This window comes from Mastigoproctus giganteus, chromosome 12 (genome assembly GCF_048544385.1).
Source record: "Mastigoproctus giganteus isolate SK-2022 chromosome 12, ASM4854438v1, whole genome shotgun sequence".
NCBI lineage: Eukaryota > Metazoa > Arthropoda > Arachnida > Uropygi > Thelyphonidae > Mastigoproctus > Mastigoproctus giganteus.
This window is the reverse complement of record NC_143586.1, coordinates 175412486-175436680: the sequence shown is the minus strand read 5'-3', so window position 1 is coordinate 175436680 and position 24195 is coordinate 175412486. Positions and strand designations below refer to the sequence as shown.

The window sequence follows — 24195 nt, the reverse complement described above, 5'->3', positions numbered from 1 at the left end:
TCTCTAATATCTCAACAATATCTGCCTTTGATGTTTTGACGACTCAAATTCACCAAATTTATTTACCATAGTCCTAGCATTGGTGTACACACAAGTATACCTTCACCTGTCTTAATCTTAGCTGCCCTAGGCACCTCTGTAGCCAGGTGAGCAGGAGCAGCAATGGGTAGCACACACTTCTTGATTAGACCGGGGTTCGAGCCCGTGACCACCAAATACTGAGGATGCGGAAAGGTCAGGGAATGACCGTGGCATATCCCCGGAGCAATATGACCATAGTTGCTAATGCTCCTAAAAAAAAAAAAAAAACCTAAATAAAAATAGCTACACTAACACAACCCATGTATTTACTTGTTCCGCGATGGCTCCAGCAGTCTCTGAAAATCCCCCACACCAGGGAGATTTCCGAGACTGCTTGTTTTTCTGCTGCTGATTCCAATAGAAGCAATGCAAGAATCACTTTCACCTCTGCCAGCAGCTACTGTTAATCTATTAGTCCTTGTATCCCCCAAACTAGCAGTTTTCTGACTCACCTAAAAATGCCTCGATACCATCAGCAAATATTCTTGCACCCTTGCTATTTAAGTGTATCCCATTCCTGTAGAAGCAGTCCCTCCTATTAACAAGTTGAAAAAAATTCTACACCATGAGCCTTGCACAGTCTCTCCAGGGCCGAATTAATTGACGAGGCGCTCATCGTATACTCTCCCCTATCATGGCTGGGCAGAATTGGAGACACTTTCAAATTCAGTCCTAACTCACTGCTTTTTTTATAACATTGACCTGTACTTGTTAAGTAATTCTATCATTCTCCAACTCTAAATATCATTAGCATTAGTAGAGACATACGATACAAGAAAGCAAGCTTATGCAGCATCAGCCGAAAAAAAAAACAAAAAAACTCCCATTTCAACCCTCAATTCGTTCCAAATGCCTGTCCAGCTCAGCCTTAAATTTATTTAGGCTATTAACTTCCCCCACAAAAGATGGCAGTCTCTTCCACCAATCACCTACCTGCTGGCTAAAGGCAAATTTCCACACATTTATTCTATTATATTACAACTCTCTTTCCTCAATTTGAATCTGTGTCCCCCTCAGGTTGTTAATCAGAGCAAGAGGAAAAATCTCATCTGCATTCAGCTTATTCAAACCATTCAAGGCCTTGATAGGTGGAATAGGACCAGGGTATGTCTGCCAGGGGCAAAGGTTGATGATGTTGTAGAGCGGATATCATCTTTTAACTTCACAAAAGGTGATATATTTGTACACGTTGGCACTAAGGATATTAAGAGTAGGAGACCGGCAGAATAAGAAGTACAGGTCACTGTTGAAAAAAAGCCGTGAATTAGGGTTGAATTTGAAAGTGTCTGAAATTCTGCCCAGACACGATAGGAGGGAGTATATGATGAGAGTCTTGTCGATCAATTCAGCCCTGAAAAGATTGTGCAAGGCTCAAGGGATAGAATTTTTTTCAGCCTGGTCTGTACTTGTTAACAGGAGAGACTGCTTCTACAGGGATGGGATACACTTAAATAGAAAGGGTGCAAGAATATTTTCTGATGCTATCGAGGCAGTGTTAGGTGGGTCGGAAAACTGCTAGCTTGGTGGGATACAAGGACTAATAGATTAACAGTAGCCACTGGCAGAGGTTGAAAGTGATTCTTCTGCTGCTTCTATTGGAATGAGCAGAAGCCTGGAAAACAAGATGCAGGATATTTCAGAGACTGCTGGGAGTCATTGCGGTATAAGTAAACACATGGGTTGTGTTAGGGTAGCTAAGAATTGGAACAGGTGCATGTATACTTGCGTGTACATAATTTTAATACATAATTTCCTGAACATTTTTGGCCTTGTGTTCCTCTGTTGAGATGGGGCATAATGGTCACTCCAATTTTGGTTTCGTAGCCAGGTGGGAAGGAGCAGCAGTGCGTAGCACACGCTTCTTGATTAGACTGGGGTTCGAGCCCGTCACCACCAAATACTGAGGATACGGAAAGGTCAGGGAACGGCCACCGCATATCCCGGAGCAATATGGCCTTAGTTGCTAATGCTCCTAAAAATCAAATATCTAACTAAATCTAAATCTATCATTTCTTCTTCTTGTTTCAGCCAAACCGATGATATTCCAATTTACATTTTCTAATTCCTTTTCCAGCTCTAATATCCTGTCTTCACCGATGAGTGATCTTACGTTATAACAGACCAAGTTCAGTTTCTGTGCATGGCAGCCTGGTTGTACCCAGGGATTCTTAGCACCCTCTGCTTCCACTCTGATCCTCTTGCTGCCTTAAGAAGGAGAGTGAAAGCTGCTGGGGACTGAGGGCCATTTGTTTTGTCGTGCTGTCATATGCTGGAGGGTTTGGTCTTTTTCTCTTCACGCAGACCAGGCGTCTTGAAGAGAACCACTCTACACGTTCGTTGCCACCTAAGTGACGTAACAGGGCTTACCATCGAGAAGGTGTGCATGAGTGGATTTTAGGGAGGCAGACCTACCGGACTTCTCCTAAATTTTCTGTAATAGAGAGATATTGGATCCATCAGTGTTTTAGGCTGAGTGTCTGATAACACACAGGATACCTGTTCCCCTCTACACCCCGTCTTATGTTTTACTTCAACGATTTCTCCTCCACTTTTCTCCCAGAGTTTGATAAACTTCTGCCATTCCCCTCTTTGAATAACTCCTCATGTGTGAATGTAGATGCAAAATATTAATTCAATTTATCAGCTACCTGATCATGAATAGTTAAACAATCTATATTAAGTGGAATAATCTGATTCATTCCTTTTCTTCTAGTTTACATAAGTGAAGAAATTTTTGCTGTTTTCTCTGCATCTTTTGCCAAAGATTTTTCATAATTATTATTATTAGCATTATTATTAGCCATATGGCACAACGAAGCCCGAGGCTTATGCTGCACCAGCCAAAAAAAAATTAATTAACCTGACGGACAGACAGACAGAGAAAAGTAGAAGGGAATCACCAAGAAAGAGAAGAATGACGATATCCCGCTCAGGACCCTGAATATGGGCTAGGCGTGCCAAGCCCATACTCACCAGATGTGAGCCCCTGGGGTTAGTCTGCCTTTGCCTGCCTAAACTCCTTTGTGACTTGATTACAGACTAGCTTATATCTGCCCTAGGCCTCTGTGTCACCTCATAATTTATATGCATCCCATGCATTTTTCTTCTCTGCCACATTAATTCGTCTGATATCCATTTAGGCCTAAACCTTGAACGATATTTCTTAGTTGATATGAAACGTCTAGTAGCCTCCAAGATTAAGTTGCTAGGATTTCCCATTTAGAATTCACCATTGGTAACATCATCAGTTGATCCCACTGTATAGAATTTAAAACTGTCTGAGACCACTGTTGTCACCTTTACGAAAGCAAAAACTCTTCCCCTTACCGCCGATGGTAGTCACATCTTTAAGTAAATCCCACGTCGGTGCACTTTGATTACTGCCCCCTAGTGGTTCCTTTATCTAAATGCATGAAGAATCACTGCTGATAATCAGATCAAGAGTATTACTCTCTCTGGTTGCCTCTTGAACATGTTGCTTTAGAAAACAGTCTTCTAATAAATCCACAAAAATCTTGTTAGTGTGCAAGTGACCAATCCACAAGTTCCAGTCAATATCTGAAAAGTTAAAATCCCCCATTACAAGACATTCTGATTTACTGACCCACTCTATTTCTCTGTACAACTGTTCATTGTACTCATCAGAGTCGTTAGGCCTGTAACACACTCCTCTCATTTTCCCTTTCCCACTGCTTATGTCACACCACACTGACTCAACATTGCATTGATCACAAATGTCAATTGGATGCACTACCTTAGATTTTATGTGTTTCTTAACTAATAGCATAACCCCCTCCTCCCTTCCTGTCCTGTCTATCCTGACTATACACATTGTACTCTTCAAATTCCAATTCTGCACTGCTTATATCCATGTGGCACCACGTCTTCTATATCCCAATAATATCCACTTTTGATGTCTTTTTTTTTTTTTTTTATTTTATGAAAACCCCAAACACGAAAGGTATCAAAACCTATAGTACTTATTACCGTGCATGGGTTGAAGGTGAAGTATGGGGGGAGGGGGATGCCGGAAACTTTGCTCTAGAGACTGAACATGGGTTTCACCACTTCAAGCCTCCAATAAGCAAAGTGGTGGTATTTCACCGGTTGATGAAAGTCATCTATGACCAGCACTTCAAATTTTTTTACTGTACTTCTAGCATTGGTGTACATGCAAGTATACATACACCTATTCTTACTCTTAGTTACCCTAACACAACCCATGTGTTCCATGATGACTCCAGCATCCCTTGAAATCTCCAGTACCTCGCTTTGCAGGCTGATGCTCATTCGAATAGAAGCAGTGCAAGAATCACATTCACCATTGCCTTGATAGTATCAGCAAATATTTTTGAATTAGCAGTAAAACATCATATATTAGCACTAAACATCAGATAACATTTTCTTAGATGAAATAGGTGTTACTTGGACCTAGTGTGTTCATCATACCATTTCCAGGACGTTTGGTTTTTTATAGTTTCAAAATATGTAAACATTCTCTGTGCATTCTTTAGTATCTAATTTTTTTTTTTTTTTTTTTTCAAATTTTTGAATTGGTGATTTTAATCATTTCATGATTATATATGTTTATGAATTTTTGTAATAAATAATATTGTTTGAATCATTCTGTTAAAATTATTTAATTTTAAAAGCTCTGCATGTGATTATTCATTACTTAATAAAGACAGTATTTCATTTGTTGCATACCCTTGAAATTTTATTAACTGAATTTTTTGATTCTTTTTTTTCTTTGAAAGGAATTAAATCATGCAGAAATAATTGATTCGATAGCTGAGAAACTGCGAGATCACAAACAGTTCCGCAATGTACTGCCAATTACTAGTGCAAAAGTGCCTATAGTAAAATTTTCATACCGCAGATATCATGTTGGAAATGAATTAGAAGGAGATATCAGCCTTTATAATACTTTGGTAAGTTATATATTCACAAAAATTATATTGCAAATCTCTCAATCTCTATTTTTATCAGAAGTCATATAAAAATGACTAAATCCTTTATATTTATATGCATTATTAATCAGCTATGTTTAGTCCACCATCAAACTATTTAAAATTTACACACTTGTACTTACCTTTCACCATAATCCACAGAATTCCAGCTGGCCCCGGGTGCCAAGCGATTGACTGAGCGATTTCTCTTTGTGCTTTCACTGCGACTTTTTCATTGGTGAATTCTGCGTTCTCTTTTACGTTCCTCTCGTTGAGAAATACTTTTATTTAGTAGCTCTTTTATCAAAGGTACTGGTAGAGAGCAAGGAAGGAAAGTAACCTTTCTTTATTTTTCATATTTAATAGATTAACTCCTACTAATTTCGCTTGGTCACTCCAGGCACTGCTCCTGCCTCCCCGTGGCGGGGCCGGTAACCTTGGCAGAAAAGTTCATCTGCCAGGGGCTAAAAGGAGCCAAAATGGAACAAAATATGTTTCCTTCTTTACAACCGACAAGCAGTCGGCTAGACACAGAACAGGAACATGACTCTTCACATGCAAAGAGGTTAAAAACCATTTCCTCTGCGACCGAGTTTCCTGCATTTTTAATAATGCATTCATTATCAGAACAGCCTCTTAGTAAGCTATCCCCCTTTCTTATCCAAAAACACTTGGAAAGTATTGCAGGGTCTCCCAAGATGGTTAAGAGATTGCAATCGGGGGACTTACTAGTAGAAACTGTCAACTGTAGGCATTCGGAAAAACTCCTGAAAGTGACAAACTTTGCAAAAATTCCAGTAAAGGTAACTGCCCATGCAACCCTAAATACATCTAAGGGTGTTATATCTAGTTGGGACCTTTTGAATGTGACAGAAGAAGAAATTAAAGAAGAGCTAAATGAACAAAACGTAATTGCTGTCAAAAGAATCATGACTAAAAGGGACAATATACTCACACCCACCAGAAGTATCATTCTCACCTTTAACAGTCCAAATCTACCCTCAACAGTAAAAGCAGGATATCTACTCTGTCGCATTCGTCCTTATATTCCTAATCCGCTGAGATGCTACAAATGCCAAAAGTATGGCCATTCTCAGACGGCATGCAGAGGGAACCCAGCTTGTCCCAACTGTGGATCTTCTGATCACAGTCAAAATGACTGTTCGGCAAAAGAAATGACTTGCCTTAAATGCAAGGGTAACCATCCTGCTTACTCTAAAACATGTGAGAAGTGGAAAATGGAGAAAAAAATTGTAAAATATAAAGTCGAAAACAAAGTTACTTACCAGGAAGCAAGAAAATTAATTGCACCAAGTATATCTAACCGTAGCTATGCCAGTGTTGCAAAAAAATATCAAACAATAGCCACGCAAACTGATGTTACTGTTCCATCCAACATATCAATCTCCGACTGGGCCCGAGCTGTTCTTTCTCAGCAACAGTCCAATATCCAGAAGCACTCAGATCAAGCAAGTAATACGCCTCTTACGATTCCAGCAAAATCTCCTCATTCGCCAATGATTGCTACCACACCAAATAATCCCAGTTCAACTTCAAAACAGAGTATTCAGGAAACATCAATGGATCAAGAGTACCCATCTAAACAGGAAGATCCGATTCTTGAAATATTTGCAGAAGAAGAAGAAGAAGATATGGACACAGGTCGCCCCACCTTTCCAAAAAGAAATAAACCAAAGCCAGAACGCCACAAGACAGCCACGTCAGGTACAGCTTCTTCTAAACTCAAATAATGCCTTATATTTTACAGTGGAATTGTAGAGGCTTTAGATGCAACATTGATGACATTCAGTACTTTATTAGACGCTACTCTCCAGTGGGTTTCTGTCTGCAGGAAACCTATTTAACTGCTAAAATCTCTGTTTCTATAAAAAACTACTCAGTCTACCGAAGAGATCGGAATACATCTGACTCTGCTCGTGGTGGTGTAGCTATTTTGATTAACTCAAAGATCCCTGCTAGTCAAATCATTCTTCAAACCAAAATTGAAGCCGTTGCTGTGCGTCTGATTGCTGAGATTGCATTTACGCTAGTCTCAGTCTATCTCCCACCAAACAATACCTACTCTTTCAAAGATATTGAAGAACTTTTAGTACAGCTACCCTCACCAGTCTGCTTGCTAGGGGATTTTAATGGCCACCACCCTTTATGGGGATCCTCTAAATTAGATAGACAGGGCCGACTGATTGAAACTCTACTAGATAAACAAAACCTTACCATTCTTAATACTGGTACACACACCCATATACAGTTACCTACTGGACAGACCTCTGCAATTGACCTCTCGATTTGTTCTCCGATACTGTTTCCAGTCATTCAGTGGTCCGCTATGGATGATCCATTGGGAAGTGACCATTTTCCAATTGTCTGTAACCTGCTCACTACACAACTACCATTAGACCAACCCTGCAGAAAATGGAAATTTTCTAAAGCCAAATGGGCCAAATTTCAATCAGCAATCATTCTGGACAAAGAAACTATTCAGCTACAACCTATAGATAAAGTAACCGATTATATCACATCCAGTCTTTTAGTTGCAGCAAAATACTCAATTCCATTATCAAACCCCCCAACTCGACGGCACTTCAACTACTGGTGGAACGAAGAGTGCACGAAAGCAAAGAAGGAAAAAAATAAAGCATTCAACTTATTCCGTCGATTTCCGACAACAGCTAATTTAATTAGCTACAAGAAGCTAAGGGCAAAAGCGCGGTTCATTCACAGGCAAGCCAAGAAAGATTCTTGGACTCGGTTTGCATGTACTATCAACAGAAATACCGACTCCAGATTAATATGGAAGAAAATTAGACAGCTTTCTGGGAAGTTTCCAATCATCCCTTCCCCAATTCTTTCATACAATGGAGAAGAACTGTCTGGTCCTCTAGATATAGCGAATGCCTTGGGTAAAACCTTTGCCGAAGTCTCTGCCGTATCAAATTACACTCCGAAATTCCAAAAAATTAAGACCTCCACTGAACAGAGGCCCATTAACTTTACAACCTCGCTATCACTTCCGTATAATCAGCCCCTTGAATATTGTGAACTTTTACAAGCCATAAAAACAACGAGAAACAGTGCAGCTGGGCCAGATGGCATATATTATGTCATGCTGCAGCATCTCGATGAGCAAAACTTACAAATGCTGCTAGTTTTCTTTAACCGGATCTTCCTGGAAAATATTTATCCAACATCTTGGCACCATGCTACAGTTTTGCCCTTTTTGAAACCTGGAAAAGATCCTTCCAGTCCTAATAGTTACAGGCCAATCTCTCTGTCAAGTTGCCTTGGTAAAATTCTTGAAAAAATGATCCACAGTCGACTCAGCTGGATCATTGAAACTGAACAACTATTGAGTAATTGTCAACATGGCTTTCGCAAAAATAGGTCCTCTCTAGATCTGATGATCAAGGCCGAATCTGAAATTCGCAATGCCTTTGTGAAAAATGAACACCTTGTCATGGTCTCTATTGATATAGAAAAGGCATTCGATACTACCTGGCGATATGGCATTCTCAGTGACCTACATAATCTTGGTCTACGAGGCAACCTGCCTATATTCATTAGGAACTTCCTCCAGATCCGCTCTTTCCAGGTTCGATACCAAAACTCCCTTTCTTCTACATTCTTGCAGGAAGAAGGAGTACCACAGGGATCGGTTTTGAGCGCAACCCTATTTGCCATTAGAATTGATTCCATTTCCAAAGAACTTCCAAATACTGTAGAAGCCTATCTTTATGCTGACGATCTCTCCATTTCTTGCCACTCTCAGAACATGAGATCTATTGAACGCCAATTGCAAATATCCCTCAATAAAATTCAAAAATGGGCTGAGTTCAATGGATATCGGCTTTCCCATCAGAAAACAGTTGCTATCCACTTTTGTAACCAACGCAAATTACATACAGATCCTGAACTCCGGATATCAAATTCCAGCATCCCGATTACCAACAATATTAGATTCTTGGGATTAATATTAGACAGCAAGTTAAATTTCCTTGAGCACATTAGAGTAATACGTACTACCTGTCTGAAAAAGCTCAACATACTTAGAGCTCTATCTGCCCAGTCTTGGGGAGCAGATCGTACAACTTTGCTGCTCTTATATAGAGCACTGATTAGATCTCGGTTATATTACGGTGCCCCAGTTTATGATTCTGCTCGAAAGAGTGTATTACGTTGGCTGGATCCTGTACAACACAATGCACTGAGGATTGCTCTTGGTGCTTATAGGACATCACCAACCTATAGTCTATATATTGAAGCCCATGAGCCCCCTCTTTACCTCCGCAGAAAAATGTTACTACTTAAATATGCAGTCAGAATACGAAACTGTTCTCCGCACCCCATCCAACCATATCTCTTTAATCCACCATTTCACAATCTCTATAGAAATAAACCAAATAAAATACGCCCAGCAGGCCTACGGCTCCTTGAAATAGCACAAAATTGGAATGTTCCTCTCCAGAGTAGGCAGCACAGAAAGAATTATTCTTGCCCACCATGGACCCCATTTCCTCAACCAGCCTGTGATAATTATTTTCTCCAATGGGGAAAGAATCATCTACCAACTCTGAATGTGCAACAACTCCATGCTAGCCATATTCAAAACTGTTTTGACTTCTTACCGATATATACTGATGGTTCCAAATCTCATTCAACTGTTGGAGCAGCAGCAGTGTTTCCCTCTGCTATCATATCAGCCTCTCTTCCACCTGAATACAGCAGCTTTTCAGCGGAATTATATGCAATTCAATTAGCTCTAGAAAATTTGAGTCTTTACCCATCTGCAAAATACTTAATTTACACTGACTCTCTGAGCTCAATTAGAGCAATGCAGAATTTCTCTCATAAGGATCACCATATACTAAATCAAATCAAGTATTTGCTGTTGAAAATCGAAGAACGCCAGCAACGAGTGAACTTTTGCTGGATTCCAGCACATTCAGGCATCAAAGGGAACGAGTTGGCTGATATTTCGGCTAAAAATCCATCAACAGTAGACTTAACCTCTGCCTTTATTCCAGTTTCTGATTATAATATTATAATTCAAACAGCATTTCATGCACAATGGACAGAGCTATGGCATAAACAAGCAAATAACAAACTGTTCCAGATAAAACAGGACCCAAAATTTTGGCACTCATGCATTCAGACAGTTCGGCGAGAAGAAGTGGTACTCGCGCGGATTAGAATAGGACATACTCATCTGACTCACCTCCACCTACTCACAGGCGATGATCCTCCTCTTTGTTCACAATGCTCTGAGCAGCTAACAGTCAAACATATTTTGATTGACTGCCCACATTATCAACAACATCGAACTTCAATATTTCATTCTCTGGCTAATTTCCGTGAACGGATAATATTAAATGATATCATTGGTGAAAATGCCAATATTAATGAACTTTTCTGTTATTTGAAACAAATAGGAATGTATAAGCGACTCTGATTAGTTTCTGGCATGAAATGAGATTGAACCGTCTTCACATTAATTATTTATTTTATCTTTTCAACATACCTATGAATAGGCGCAATATAGCCACAGCAGCTTGTGCGCCATTAAACACCCATACCACACACACACACACACACAGAATTCCAGCTGTCGATATTAATTAATTAATTTAATTTTCTTAATCTCACTATTTATACAACAGACACAAATTTAAATACCAAGATTTTCAGAAAAAACATGCACACCAGTAAATATCTACATTTCACTTCACATCATCCCCTTAATACCAAAAAAAGCCGTCCTACACAACCAAATCTACAACGCTATCAAATTCATCTCTTCGCAAAACGACCTACACAATGAACTTCAATACCTTACTGATAAATTCATAACCAGGAGCTACCCCCCTCAACTCATCCAACACAGAATATCCACCGTTAAAAACAGTATTAATAACCCCACCAGACACAGTAACAAGACAAATACTCGTATAGTTCTCCCTTACCATAGTGAACTCGCAGCACAATTCCGACGTACATTCAAAGATACCGACATCGCCCTCACCTTCTCCACTTACAATAAACTAGGTTCCCTATTTAATTCTTACAAAGATACACACAAATATCCCATCAATGATCTCAATAACATAATATATCTCATAAAATGCCACCAAACTGCGACACCTGTTACATCGGCAGCACTACCACCAAATTCAGTTTCTCCACAACTTCCAATACCCGCGCATACTACCACTTCAACAGTTTCAGGACAAATCAATCCTGCACTGAATTAACAACCCATGCTCAAACCCACAACCCCCCCCCCCTGTTGACTCTGCCATCACTATTATTAAACTTAGATCATGCTACAGAATTCTTCAATATGAAGCCCTCACCATCAAATGGTGCCGACACCATTCCGATCTCAACATTATTAATGCTAAACTTCCCTTCATCCTCTCACCGGCATGGAACCTCTCGCGGCTTAAGTTCCCACGTGTCAAAAAGAGCATCACGAGAGTATAGATAAACTTTAAATACAACACGCGCTCACTTCTCTTCCATTTGCCAACTGATGACAGTTTATTCAACGAAAGTCCCTCGTAGCGACTATTGGCACCACTCATCTCTTTTTTTCATTTCTTTCATTTTTTCATTCGCGTCCTTCAACCTTTTTATGACAAAAGGATTGGAGATCTGAACTTCTACTTTCTTGCGCTCATTTTAAAATCTGTTTAAAATATTTTTACCCCATTCTCTGCCTTAGTTCTTTTTAATGCTTCTTCCAACCTAAATTTAGCCACCATCTACCAATAAATTTATTGCAGATTTATACAAGGTGAGTACCGTTTTTTAAGCATTTGCTATTCATTTTTTAGTTACCTTTCATTTATTCCTCATCAGTTTTTAATATTTTATATATATATATGATTATTTTTCTTCTTCAGGTTAAGATTTATAATCAATAGAAAAGTGAATATAAGAAAACAAATATAGTGGATTCCGGTTATTTGGACCACCGGTTAATCAGGACAGCCATTTATTTGGAGCAAATCTTAAGAAACAGAAACCAATCGAAAAAGTAGCCAGGGTTTACTTCGCTTAATTGGAACAGCATGCCGTTTAATTGGGGCAGGAGACCGCAGCACTGGAGATTACCCTACAATTGTCTCCGACGGTACCACATGATTCGGTTGAAATTCTGGAGGTCACAATGATAAAACAATTAGCAGTCACCTGTTTATTGGGCTTTTTCTGTTAGTGAAATCTATCATAAACGGACATAAACTCGATCTTACTGAATTTGCGATAATATCGACAGCTGGAATTCTGTGGATTATGGTTAAATGGTGAATTCCTATTTTTAAAGCTTTGTAACTCGTTACTCCGTTCTCACTTGTGCGTATCGTGTTACTTGCAATTTGTGTGTGTGTCGTGTTATTTGTTATTGATTGCTTATCTTTTTACTACTGTTTTAAATTTTAACCTCCTCCCACAAATGTCAGTGAACAGAAATGTCAACTAGTTAGTATGTACATATTACAGTACGTATTAATTATTCCGATTATCACGTATATTCTTCCGATTTTCACATATCATTTAATTTTTTTAATTGGTAAGGTAATAAAGGGTAAATTTGTGCTTAATATAATTTTGCTTTTATAGCCTGTGGATAATATTCCTCCTATTTTCCTATTTTCAATCACTGTTTAATAGAATTAAAATTCAATTCACAAACGTGATCACAATAACCGGCGCTTACTACACATCGTATAGTGAACGGTACTTTACTGTGGTGACTCCATTGTAATGTGATTTGATTGTACAGTGAACCAATTGTAAGGCAGGGGTCGATTGTATTTTTAACTTTTTTTTTTTTGCATGAAACTTCAGATAATTGGGGCAGCCGCTGAATCGGGCCAAAATGCACTAGTCCCAATGTGTCCCAAATAACCGGAATGGACTGCATTTATGAAATAAAAATAGCAAGATTTGTGATTTGGTAATGTAGGTTGTTTCCAGATAAAGTAATATGCTTTGCAATTGTTTATTTTTTGTAATTCTATAGATGCATAATTAATAGTAAGGAGGTGATTATTCCATTGTATAAGGAGGTGATTATTCCATTGTATAAGGCAATGGTCAGGCCACACCTAGAGTACTGTATACAGGTCTGGAGGCCTCATTTCAAGAAGGATGTAGTGCTGCAGGAACGAGTACAGAGAAGGGCAACAAGATTAGTGAATGGAACAAAGGGGTGCTCTTACGAAGAAAGGCTTAAGTTTTGCAAATTACAGTGTCTGGAGACTAGGCACTAGCGAGGTGATCTGATAGAGGTGTATAAAGCCTTGAATGGTTTAAGCATGCTCAATGCTGATGGGATTCTTCCTCTAGCTCAGAAAAATCACCTGAGAGGGCATAAATTCAAATTGAGGAAACACAGATGTAGGATAGACGTGCGGAAATTTGCCTTTAGCCAGCGGGTGGTTGGTTGGTGGAACAGACTTCCATCCCTTGTGGTGGAGGTTGATAGCCTAAATAAGTTTAAGGCTCAGCTGGACAGGTATTTTGAACAAACAGAGGGGTGAAGTGGAAGTGGGTTTTTTTTTTTTTTTTTTTTTTTGGCTGATGCTGCATAAGCTTGCTTTCTTGCATCAAATGCCTCTACTAATGCTAATGCTAATACTATAATGGTTTTTAGTATTTATAAAGGTTTATAAAATGTTTTTATAAAGTTTCTTTTTTCCACAGACCATAATTTGCTGACAAATTATGGTCTGTGAGACCATAAAGAAGTCTGCGAGAAGATACAGGTTTGCCTACCACACTGATTCTGAGGGGTAAACGTTTTAAGCTTTTTAATTTGGGGCATCTGCTGGTATCAAAAGCATGTGTGACAGCTTTAATGTGTACATTTTATAACATAATAAATATATATTGCTATAGTAACTGGAATAGTATAGTAGTACCTTCCTTCTCTTAATACCTGCCATCTCTTAATATTACAGTGATGATATTGAGGTATGGTGGTGGTGTAGTGTTTTATTTAAATTTTTAGCTAAAATCCTTCCTCAGACTGGAACAGCACAGAACATTGTAAATGGTTTAAATAGGATCATATTGTGTGTACTACAGAAACCTTAATGCCTTTGTGCTTTAGATGCAAAGAGTGAGGAAATTGAGCAAAGCTTAGCTTCAGCATTTTGGTTGCTCAATTTGAATACTTGAATTACAGGGTTGGTGGTCTCTTGAAGAAAATAAAACAGGAAATCCATCGAGCATCCAAATGTTTTGCTCAATACTAGGACCAACTCTCATGCCTCAGGTAGCACAGCTGGATTAACAGTCTTTACTAGGGCACTGAGTCCAGAGGAAGTATCTGTTGTCCTTGGACTTTGTAGAGCATCATGTTTTTACTTAAGTGAATCACCGAATTGATGAAAATGGCATTGTTTTTATCATATCTCATGTTGTGAATACTTTCACAATGAGTTCCTTAATATTGCACTACCACGAATAAGCAATTCTTTACCAGTGGAGAAGTCTTATTCTCAGTGGATACCACCACCACTACCACCCAGATGGCCGTTTCAAGGCTATTTGGCCTATCATTTATGAGTGGGTAAGAACTCTGGTGTTGCAATAAGTGACAATCCAGTTATGAAGTTTAACTTCACAATATGAGAGACTCCAAATTGAATCTAACAGTATAGACTGAAAGAATTTGAAAGGGCTATAGCCTCATCCTAACAGAAATTCACTTCACGCAAAGGTTAGTTGTAGGTTAAGACTGTAGCCCTTCCAAATCATTTCAGGCTGTACTGTTATATACCATTAGTAAGCCATTATATATTAAGACCCTTCAAGTCAAAAAACCTTTAATTGATGCAGGATGCATTCAAAAAATTGATAATGTCATGGGTAAAGGGAAGGGATTTTCTTTTTATAAAGTGTTTTGTTTATAATAGGCTCAGGCTTTTTTTTTTAACTCTTGCTACTCAGACGAGAGAATGTTAAGTGTAATGCCAAATGGGAAGTGTTCACAAAAATAATCGTAGAGGCCACTAACTGTTTTGAAGCAACTAAAGAGATATAGTTCAAGATTTAGAGCAAGGTCACTATTAGATTAACTGATGAGTTCAGTAGTAGAAAAGAAAAATGCATCGGATGATTGTAAATTTCAGGGAATACAGAGTTCTCCAGCATATATAAACTATTTTTTTATAAACTTTTTATTTCACAATTTATTTTTTTATCCCTTTAAAAAGGAAACAATGAGTCAAAAAAGGAAAAGTAATGAAAGCAGTGGGGCTATTAAATGTAAATGACTTACATTAGAAAAAAAATTTGATATTACCAAGTGCCATGAAGACGGTGCGTTGTATGCTAAAATCGTGCGTGAAAATGAAATGAATGAAGCATCAGTGCGAACGATTATTCAAAAAAAAGGATCAGTATAAAGAGCAGGGAATTTCTACAGCATCTTCCATGATGAAAGTGATAACTAAGCAAAGAAGTTCACTATTGATTAATATTGAACGTTTTTATTAATATGGATAGAAGATTGTATACAAAAGAGAATTCCTTTGAGTCAAAACATCATTCAAGCGAAAGCCATGAACCTTTATAACACACTGAAGGAAAAAGAAGAAAATAAAGAGGCGACTAAAGAAATATTTAAGGAGGGATAACCACTTCCCTATTGCAGCTAGCAAAATTCCTGTGTATCATTGACAAAACCCCATGAGCAGTGCAGAGAGGCTGCCTCATGGCAGCCTCTCTTATTTCTTAGTTGGTAAGAAAAGCCTATACTGAATCCCACATCAGTATACCATGATCACTGCCACCTAATGGTTCCCTTGTCTTTAAATTCTTAATGCTTGAATAATCACTGCTGATAATCAGATCAAGAGTATTACTCTCTCTGGTTGCCTCTCAAAAATGCTGCTGAAGAAAACAGTCATCCGGTAAATCCACAAAAGTCTTGCTAGTGTCCAAGTAACCGACCCACAAGTTCCAGTCAATATCTGGGAAGTTAAAATCTCCATTATAAGATATTCTGTTTTACTGGCCCACTTTGTTTCTGTGAGTAGTTGTTCATTGTATTCATCACAGTCATTTTACCCATAACACCCTCCATACCCTCAATTTTGCTTTCCAAGTGCTTATTTCACATGAAATTGACTCAACATTTCACTGTCCACCAATGTCAACTGGATGCACTGCCTTAGATTTTTATGCCTTTCTTAACTAACAGCATAATCCCTGCTCCCTTCCTATCCTTTTTGTACACATTGTATTCCCCATATTCCAATTTTGCATTCCTTAAACCTGTGTGACACCACATCACTGATAATCCTAACAATATCTGCCTTTGATGTCTTGACTAGCACTTGGAATTCGTCAACTTTATTTACTATACTCCTAGCATTGGTGTACATATATACTTACTTTCCAGGCTGCTACATATTCCAATAACAGCAGTGCAAGAATCACTTCCATCTCTGCCTGCAGCTACTGTTAATCTATTATTCTGTGAATCCACCCTAGCTAGCAGTTTTCGGACCCATCTTACATTGCCTCGATAGCATCGACAAATATTCTTGCACCCTTTCTATTTAAGTGTATCCCATCCCTGTAGAAGCATTCTCTCCTGTTAACAAGCACAGACCACGCTGAGAAAAATTCTACCCCGTGAACCTTGCACATTCTTTCCAGGACCGAATTGATTCGTTGAAAAAGCTGTCATTGTATACTTCCTCCTGTCATGTCTGGGCAGAATTGCAGACACTTTCAAATATAACTCTTAACTCGCAAATTTTTTTCAATATTGATTTGTACTTGTTATGTAAGTCCACAGATCTTCTACTCTTAATGTCATTAGTGTCAACATGTTCAACAGTATCACCTTTTGTGCCCTTACAAGATATCTGCTCTACAATGTCATCAACTTTTGTCCCTGGTAGACATACCCTGGCTCTATTCCACCTATCCTTTTTGCACAATATATTTCCCATTTCCCTGACAATTGAGTCATTGACAATAACTAGCTCCTGTGGGACCAGCATATTCTGCCGTAAAGGTTGCCTCTGTGTTGCCTGATACACAGGAGTGAGCTCTGGCATTGAGTTGGGCATCTGAAAGCATGATGTGCTCCCCCATTTTAATTCCTTCAAGATCATTTACCCTACACCCCAAACTCTCATAGATGCCTGTCAGGATGCTGAGTTGGCACTTAATTTCTGACACAATCTGCACCTAGCACACACAAAGAAATCCTCCTTGGCTAGATCATGTCCTGTTCCAGAAAGTATGCAAACATTTCACAAGTTGCACTTTTTCTTTAGACTGTGATGCATTGGAGAATTGCTATTTTTGGTTCTCCCCTGAGCCACTGCACCCCTGCTAATTTTGCACATTGCTTTGCTGCTCCATTCTGGGGCATTATTTCCATTTAATTACAGTTTAATTAACAATGAAAATTAATAAGATTTATAAATTTAATTGAAAATACTATACTAATCTAACAGATTCCTAATATGTGCTAGGCGTTGCACTACCTACTTTTATATTGCACCTTATGCTATCAAATTTGAGATGTACGTTTTGCTATTTCGTATCGATCTAATATATTACAACAACGCAGGAAGTTTTGAATGGTATAAGATTCTGTGAATACTAAGTATATATAATATATAATAAATAAATATGCCAATTAAGTCAATAAAACGGAAAAAAATTTAATAAAAACTTATCCATCTGCTGGAGCCGTAAAATCTTCTCCAACACCAATTATAAGAAGTCCTTGGCTAAGCATGCAAAGAAAAGCAGCAATCAATTTTTTCTGTATTTTAAACTAGAATGAAAGGAATGATTCGTTTTGTTCCACTCAATATGAATGTCTTAATTATTGATGATCCTATACGGTTTGCTGATAAACTGAATAAATATTTTGCATCTACATCAAGAACCTGCATTCTTGATATAGATAACGGTAATAATAGTAATAGATGCACATGATGCGAGAAAGCAAGCACATCAGCTTATGTAGCATCAGCCAAAAAGAAAAAAAAAAAAAATCACACCATTCTCTCCAAATGCCTGTCCAGTTCCTCCTTAAATTTATTCAACCTATCAACTTCCACAATGACAGATGGAAGTTTGTTCCAGCAAATTACCACCCGCTGGCTAAAGGCAAATTTCTGCACATCTATTCTACATCTGTCTTTCCTCAATTTTAATTTATGCCCCCTTAGGTTCGTAATCTGAGCACGTGGAAGAATCACGTCAGAATTCAGCGTGCTCGACCCATACAAGGCATTGTACACCTCAATCGGATCACCTTCACAGGTGGCTAGTCTCCAGCTGCTGAAATTTGCAGAACTTAAGCCTCTCTTGGTAAGAGGATCCCTTCATTCCCCTCACCAATCTTGTTGCCTTTCTCTGTACACGCTAAGCAAATCTACATCCTTCCTAAAATGAGGCTTCCAGACCTGTACGCAGTACTCAAGGCGTGGCCTGACCATTGCCTTATACAAAAGGATAATCACCTCCTTTTCCCTACTAGCAAAATTCTTGTATATCATTGACAAAACCCCATGACCCGCTCTTGTAGCCTATCTGCATTGCTCAGAAAACTTCATATCTGACTGGAAAACTACTCCCAGGTCTTTTACACTTTCTACCACTATAAGTGTAGTACCATACAGTTGGTACATTTCTCTGGGGTTACTTTTACCCATATGCAGTACTTTGCATTTGTCAATGTTAAACTTCTGTTGCCACTTCTTATCCCATCTGCCCAAATTTTATAGATCCTGTTGCAGTAGCACACTGCCATTACTGTCATTAACAACCTCCCAACCTTTGTATCATCTGCAAACTTCAACACTAAGCCTGATATACCTTCATCAGTATCATTGATAAATATACAAAACAACAGTGGGCCCAACACCGAACCCTGTGGAACTAGATGCAGAATATTTATTTGGTAAAGGACCCACAAAGAACCACTGCAGATGTGGGATTCATTGAAAGATATCACTATTGTCAAGGCTATAGGGAAGGGAATTTGCTTTCACAAAGATGAGTTCTTTTCACATCGACCAACTGACATTATAAACAAATGTAAATGCTAAATGGTAAGTATTCAGAGAAGTGGTCATAGAAGCTAATAAGCCCTTTATACCATATAAGAGATATTGACCTAAATGGGCGTTAAATGACTGATGAAGCTAGTGGCGAAACAGAACTTTAATAGATTTGTATAAATTAGACAAGTCAACAAGTATTGTTCATCAGGGAAAAGAAATACAGTGGTGCTCAAAAAAATTGCATTACTGTATGCATCATCCATCTCTAGCAAGCTCTCTTAAATTATGTTACATGGCAGTCATGATTGTATCACCCTAGCAGCAGAATAAATACAGTGCATATGCCATGAGCCGAGCAGTATTCTGTACTATTGCAATGGCTAAATTTTCACAATTAACACCACGTAGGAAAAGTTGTTACTGCTGGGTTGAATACAGAGAGACATTCTATGCATGGAATAGCTTAAAGGATTCACTGTATTAAGTTAACAGTGGCATGTTTATTATGAAAATTATCAGAAAAAGCAGGAGTAAAGACAAGTACTGCTACAATACAGGAATTCCTTTTACTCATTGGAATCAGTAGCATGTTACCCAAGAAAAAAACCACTTTTGATGCAAAAAATGAAACCTCAGCATCTGAAGTAGGCAAAAGAGCATGCTAATTGGTCTGAAGATACTGGAAATGTGTTATTTTCTCCAATGAATCAAAATTCAACTTGAATGGTTCAGACAGCTAGCAGACCATTAATTAGATGTAGATGAGGAAAAGAATTTCATCCTGACTGTATTGTCTTGACACTGAAAAATTCTGCACCTCAAATGATATTAGCATTAGTTGAGGCATATGATGCAAGAAAGCAAGCTTATAGAACACTAGCCAAAAAAAAAAAAAAAAAAAAAAACCCTTCCCGTTTCACCCATCCAGTCACTCCAAATGTTTGTCTAATTCAACCTTAAATTTATTTAAGCTATCAACTTCCACAACAACAGGTGGAAGTCTGTGCCAGCATTCAACTACCTGCCGGCTAAAAGCAAACTTCTGCACATCTGTTCTACGACTGTCTTTCCTCAATCTGAATGTATGCCACCCCCCTCCATTAGGTTCTCGATCTGAGCAAGCAGAAGCATCCCTTCAGCATTGAGCCTGCTCAAACCAATTCAAAGCCTTGAACACCTCAGTCAGATCACCTCGCAGGTGCTTGGTCTCCAGATGCTGCAGCTTGCGGAATTTAAGCCTCTCTTGGTAAGAGAACCCCTTTGTTCCTCTCACCAATTCTGTTGCCCTTCTCTGTATTCGTTCTAGCAGCTCTACATCCTTCCTAAAATGAAGCCTCCAGACCTATATGCAGTACTCAAGTTGTGGCCTGACTATTGCCTTATCATCATCATCAGCCATTTTCAATCCACTGCAGGATGAAGGCCTCTCCAGCAACTTTCCAGTTCCTTCTTTTTTGAGCACTGGCCATCCATTTATTACCCAAAAACTCATGAATTTCATCTGTCCATCTCCGCCTTTGTCTTCCAGGTTTTCTTCTAGCTCCTCTTGGGTACCATTCTGTTATTTTCTTAGTTCATCTGTCATCATGTCTTCGAGCTATGTGTCCTGCCCAAGACCATTAGTTTTGTTAAGAATGTCCTTTACTTGAGTTTGCTGCCTAATCCATGTATTTCTCTTCTTATCTAACAGTCTGATTCCCAATATAATTCGTTCCATTCTTCGCTGTGTAGTTCTCAGCTTCTCTCCCATCCTTTTGGTGAGTGCCCAAGTTTCACTTCCATAAGTCATGGTGGGGAGTATACATTGGTTCATTATTTTATGTTTCAGACAAACTGGGATATTGCTCTTCAGTATGTGACTGTATTTCCTGAATGCTATCCGTCCAAAATTTATTCTTCTCTTGACTTCCAGCCATTTATCATTATTACAGCTAATAACTTGTCCCAGATAAGTATATGACTCCACCTTTTCAATTACTGCTCCTTCAATCATTATTTCCCTTTCTGTGGCATACTTTTTCATCATTACTTTTGTTTTAGCCATATTCATCTTTAGTCCAAAATCCTTACTAACTGTGCATAACTGATTAAGATTTTCCTCTAATTCTTTGGGATCGTGGCTTATGACCACAATGTCATCTGCAAATCGTAAATGGTTTAGGTACTCTCCGTTCACATTGACTCCTTTCTGCGACCAGTCTAATCTTCTGAAAGCTTCCTCAAGGGCAGCAGTAAACAGCTTCGGAGATATTGTGTCTCCTTGTCGAACTTCTTTCTCAATTTTAAATTTCCTACTGTCTTTGTCTAGTCTAATAAAGGAGGTAGCACTCTCATATATTTTTTTCATAATCATTATATATGGGGTATCTGTGCCTTGTCTTTCCAGTCCCCGAAACATTGCCTTATGGTGTATGGAGTCAAATGCCTTTTCATAATCCACAAATGCCAGTCATAATGGTGTTTATATTCATTTCCTTTCTCCATTAGCTGTGATATTACGTGAAGGTGATGATCCATAGTTGACAATCCTGTCCTAAAGCCAGCTTGCTCTTTCGGTTGATTCTCATCAAGTATTCTTTCTAATCTGTTAGTAATGACCCTTGTGAAAAACTTGTAGATGTGGGATAACAAGCTAATTGGTCTATAATTTCCAATTTCTGATTTATCTCCTTCCTTATTCAGCAAAACTATGATTGCATTATTCCACTGCTTAGGCGTCACACCTTTTGTAATGCACTTTTTGAAGAGCCTTGCCAGTTTTTGTGTTATGTCTCTTCCTCCCAATTTTAACAACTCTACAGTAACTTCATCTTCCCCGGGGATTTCTGATTCTTCATTTTCTTCAATGCATGATCTACCTCATCAGGAAAAATATCGGGTATGTCGTATGTGTTGCTACTTTGCAATCCATGTTCCCCACTGCTGGCATCATTCCCTCGCTCCTTGTATAATTCTCTCTAGTAGTCTTCTGCTATTTGAATTATGCCTTCTCTGCTGTTTATAAGTACACCATCGCTATACATCGCTATATTGCCTTATACAAAGGTATAATTACCTCCTTGTCTCTGATAGCAAAATTCCTATATATCATTCACAAAACTCCATAAACTGCTCTGGCAGCCCGTCTGCACTTCTCAGAGAACTTCATGTCTGACTGCACAATTACTCCCCAGATCTTTTTCCTTCTCTGCCTTCCTGAGTGTAGTACCACACAGTTGGTACATTTCTCTTGGGTTACTGCTACCCATATGCAGTACTTTGCATTTGTCGATATTAAACTTCAGTTGCCACTTCTCAGCCAATCAGCCTAAAATTCTAGATCCTGTTGCAGTAGCATACTGACTTTACTGTCATTAACAACCCTGCCAACCATCTGCAGACTTTAACATTAAGCCTGATATATCTTCATTGATAAATACACAAAACAACAATGAACCCAGCACTAAACCCTGAGGGACTCCACTAATAACATTAGTCCACGTAAAGCAGTATCCATATATTAACAGTCTCTGCTGTCTCCAGAAACACCCAACCATCCCTTTATCCATTGCAGCAACTTGCCCTTAATGCCACACCGCTCCAATTTGCACAGCAGTCTTCCATATGAAATAGTATCAAAAGCTTTCCTGAAATCCAAGTATATGAAATCAAAATTATTTTTAGCATCCAGTTCCTTTGTAACCACTTCTGATGATGTGGTTCCAAATGGGATGCAAAAAATTATTTTGGGGCTGTATTTCACATAGAGAAGTTAATTACGTTGAATTTGTGAAAGGTACAATGACTGCTGAGGCATTCTTGAGACAAAATTACTTTCCACAATTAAAGATCACTGTGGGAATATTGCCAATTGCATTTTTCAGGTCAACTCAGCTTCACGTCATAGAACAAAAACGTTAAGTGCTACTTCATAAAATTAGCAAAACATTTAAATTTAAATTAAACTCTTACTTAAATAAATGTAATTTATTTTGCTGTCTTTGCTGTTCAGATGTACAAAAATGGTTAAAGGATAAATCAATTTGCACAACAACAACATGGTCAGGGAACAGTCCAGACCTCAATCCGAATGAAAATTGTTGGAATAAAATAGGTATTTCCATAATACAAAAGAAAACAAAAACACTTAGAGAACTGCAGGAGACATTAATCCATGTTTATTGTTCAAGGTTTAGGCTAAATGGATGTCAGATGAACTAATGAGACATTTGGAAAAGAGAAGAAAAATGCATAGGATACATATGAATTAACAGGTGACATTGAAGCCTATTATACATATAAGCTGGTCTGTAATCAAATTGCAAAGGAGGTTAGATATACAAAGGCAGATTACAAGAAATCTTTGGAAAAGGATGCAAAGAAAAACAGCAAAGAGTTCTTTACTTATGTAAACTCTAGAAGGAGGGGGATGAATCAGATTGGTCCACTTGATATCGAACCAAGTTTTTTAGGGAGGGGAATGCCAGAGGTGAATTAAACTCTGGCAGTGAGCTAGATGATTTTGTAATAACTGAGAGCAAAGTAGAGGATAAATTGTTGAAGATAAACATAAGAAAGGCACCTGGGGTGGATAGGATCTATCCAGTTATATTAAGGAAGTAAGCAAACCCTAAGCCATAATTACGAGAGCTTCCTTGGAATCAGGGTAGGTACCCATGGACTGGAGATGTGCAATTTTGACCCCAATCCACAAAGGAAGATCAAAGGGCGACACAAGTATTATGATGAGAGCCCTGTCGATCAATTCGGCCCTGGAAAGATTGTGCAAGGCTCAAGGGGTAGAATTTTTTTTCAGCCTGTCTGTACTTGTTAACAGGAGAGACTGCTTCTACAGTCTTAAATAGAAAGGGTGCAAGAATGTTTGCTGATGCTACCGAGGCAGTGTTAGGTGGGTCGGAAAACTGCTAGATTGGGGGGGGGATACAAGGACCAATAGATTAACAGTAGCCACTGGCAGAGGTGAAAGTGATTCTTGCACTGCTTCTATTGGAATGAGCAGCAGCCTGGAGAATAAGATGCAGGATATTTTAGAGACTGCTGAGAATCATTGGGATACAAGTAAACACATGGGTTGTGTTAGGGTAGCTAAGAAAAAGAAC

At 38.6% G+C, this 24195-nt stretch overlaps 1 protein-coding gene across 1 annotated transcript in view; it reads left to right on the top strand.

The window, feature by feature from the left end:
• Positions 1-24195, top strand: part of LOC150077612 (terminal uridylyltransferase 4-like) — a 753631-nt gene that overhangs the window by 414481 nt on the left and 314955 nt on the right. The window contains exon 16 of the mRNA XM_090385959.1: positions 4839-5012. Coding sequence (XP_090242085.1) covers positions 4839-5012 — 174 coding nt within the window. The remainder of the gene's footprint in view (positions 1-4838; positions 5013-24195) is intronic.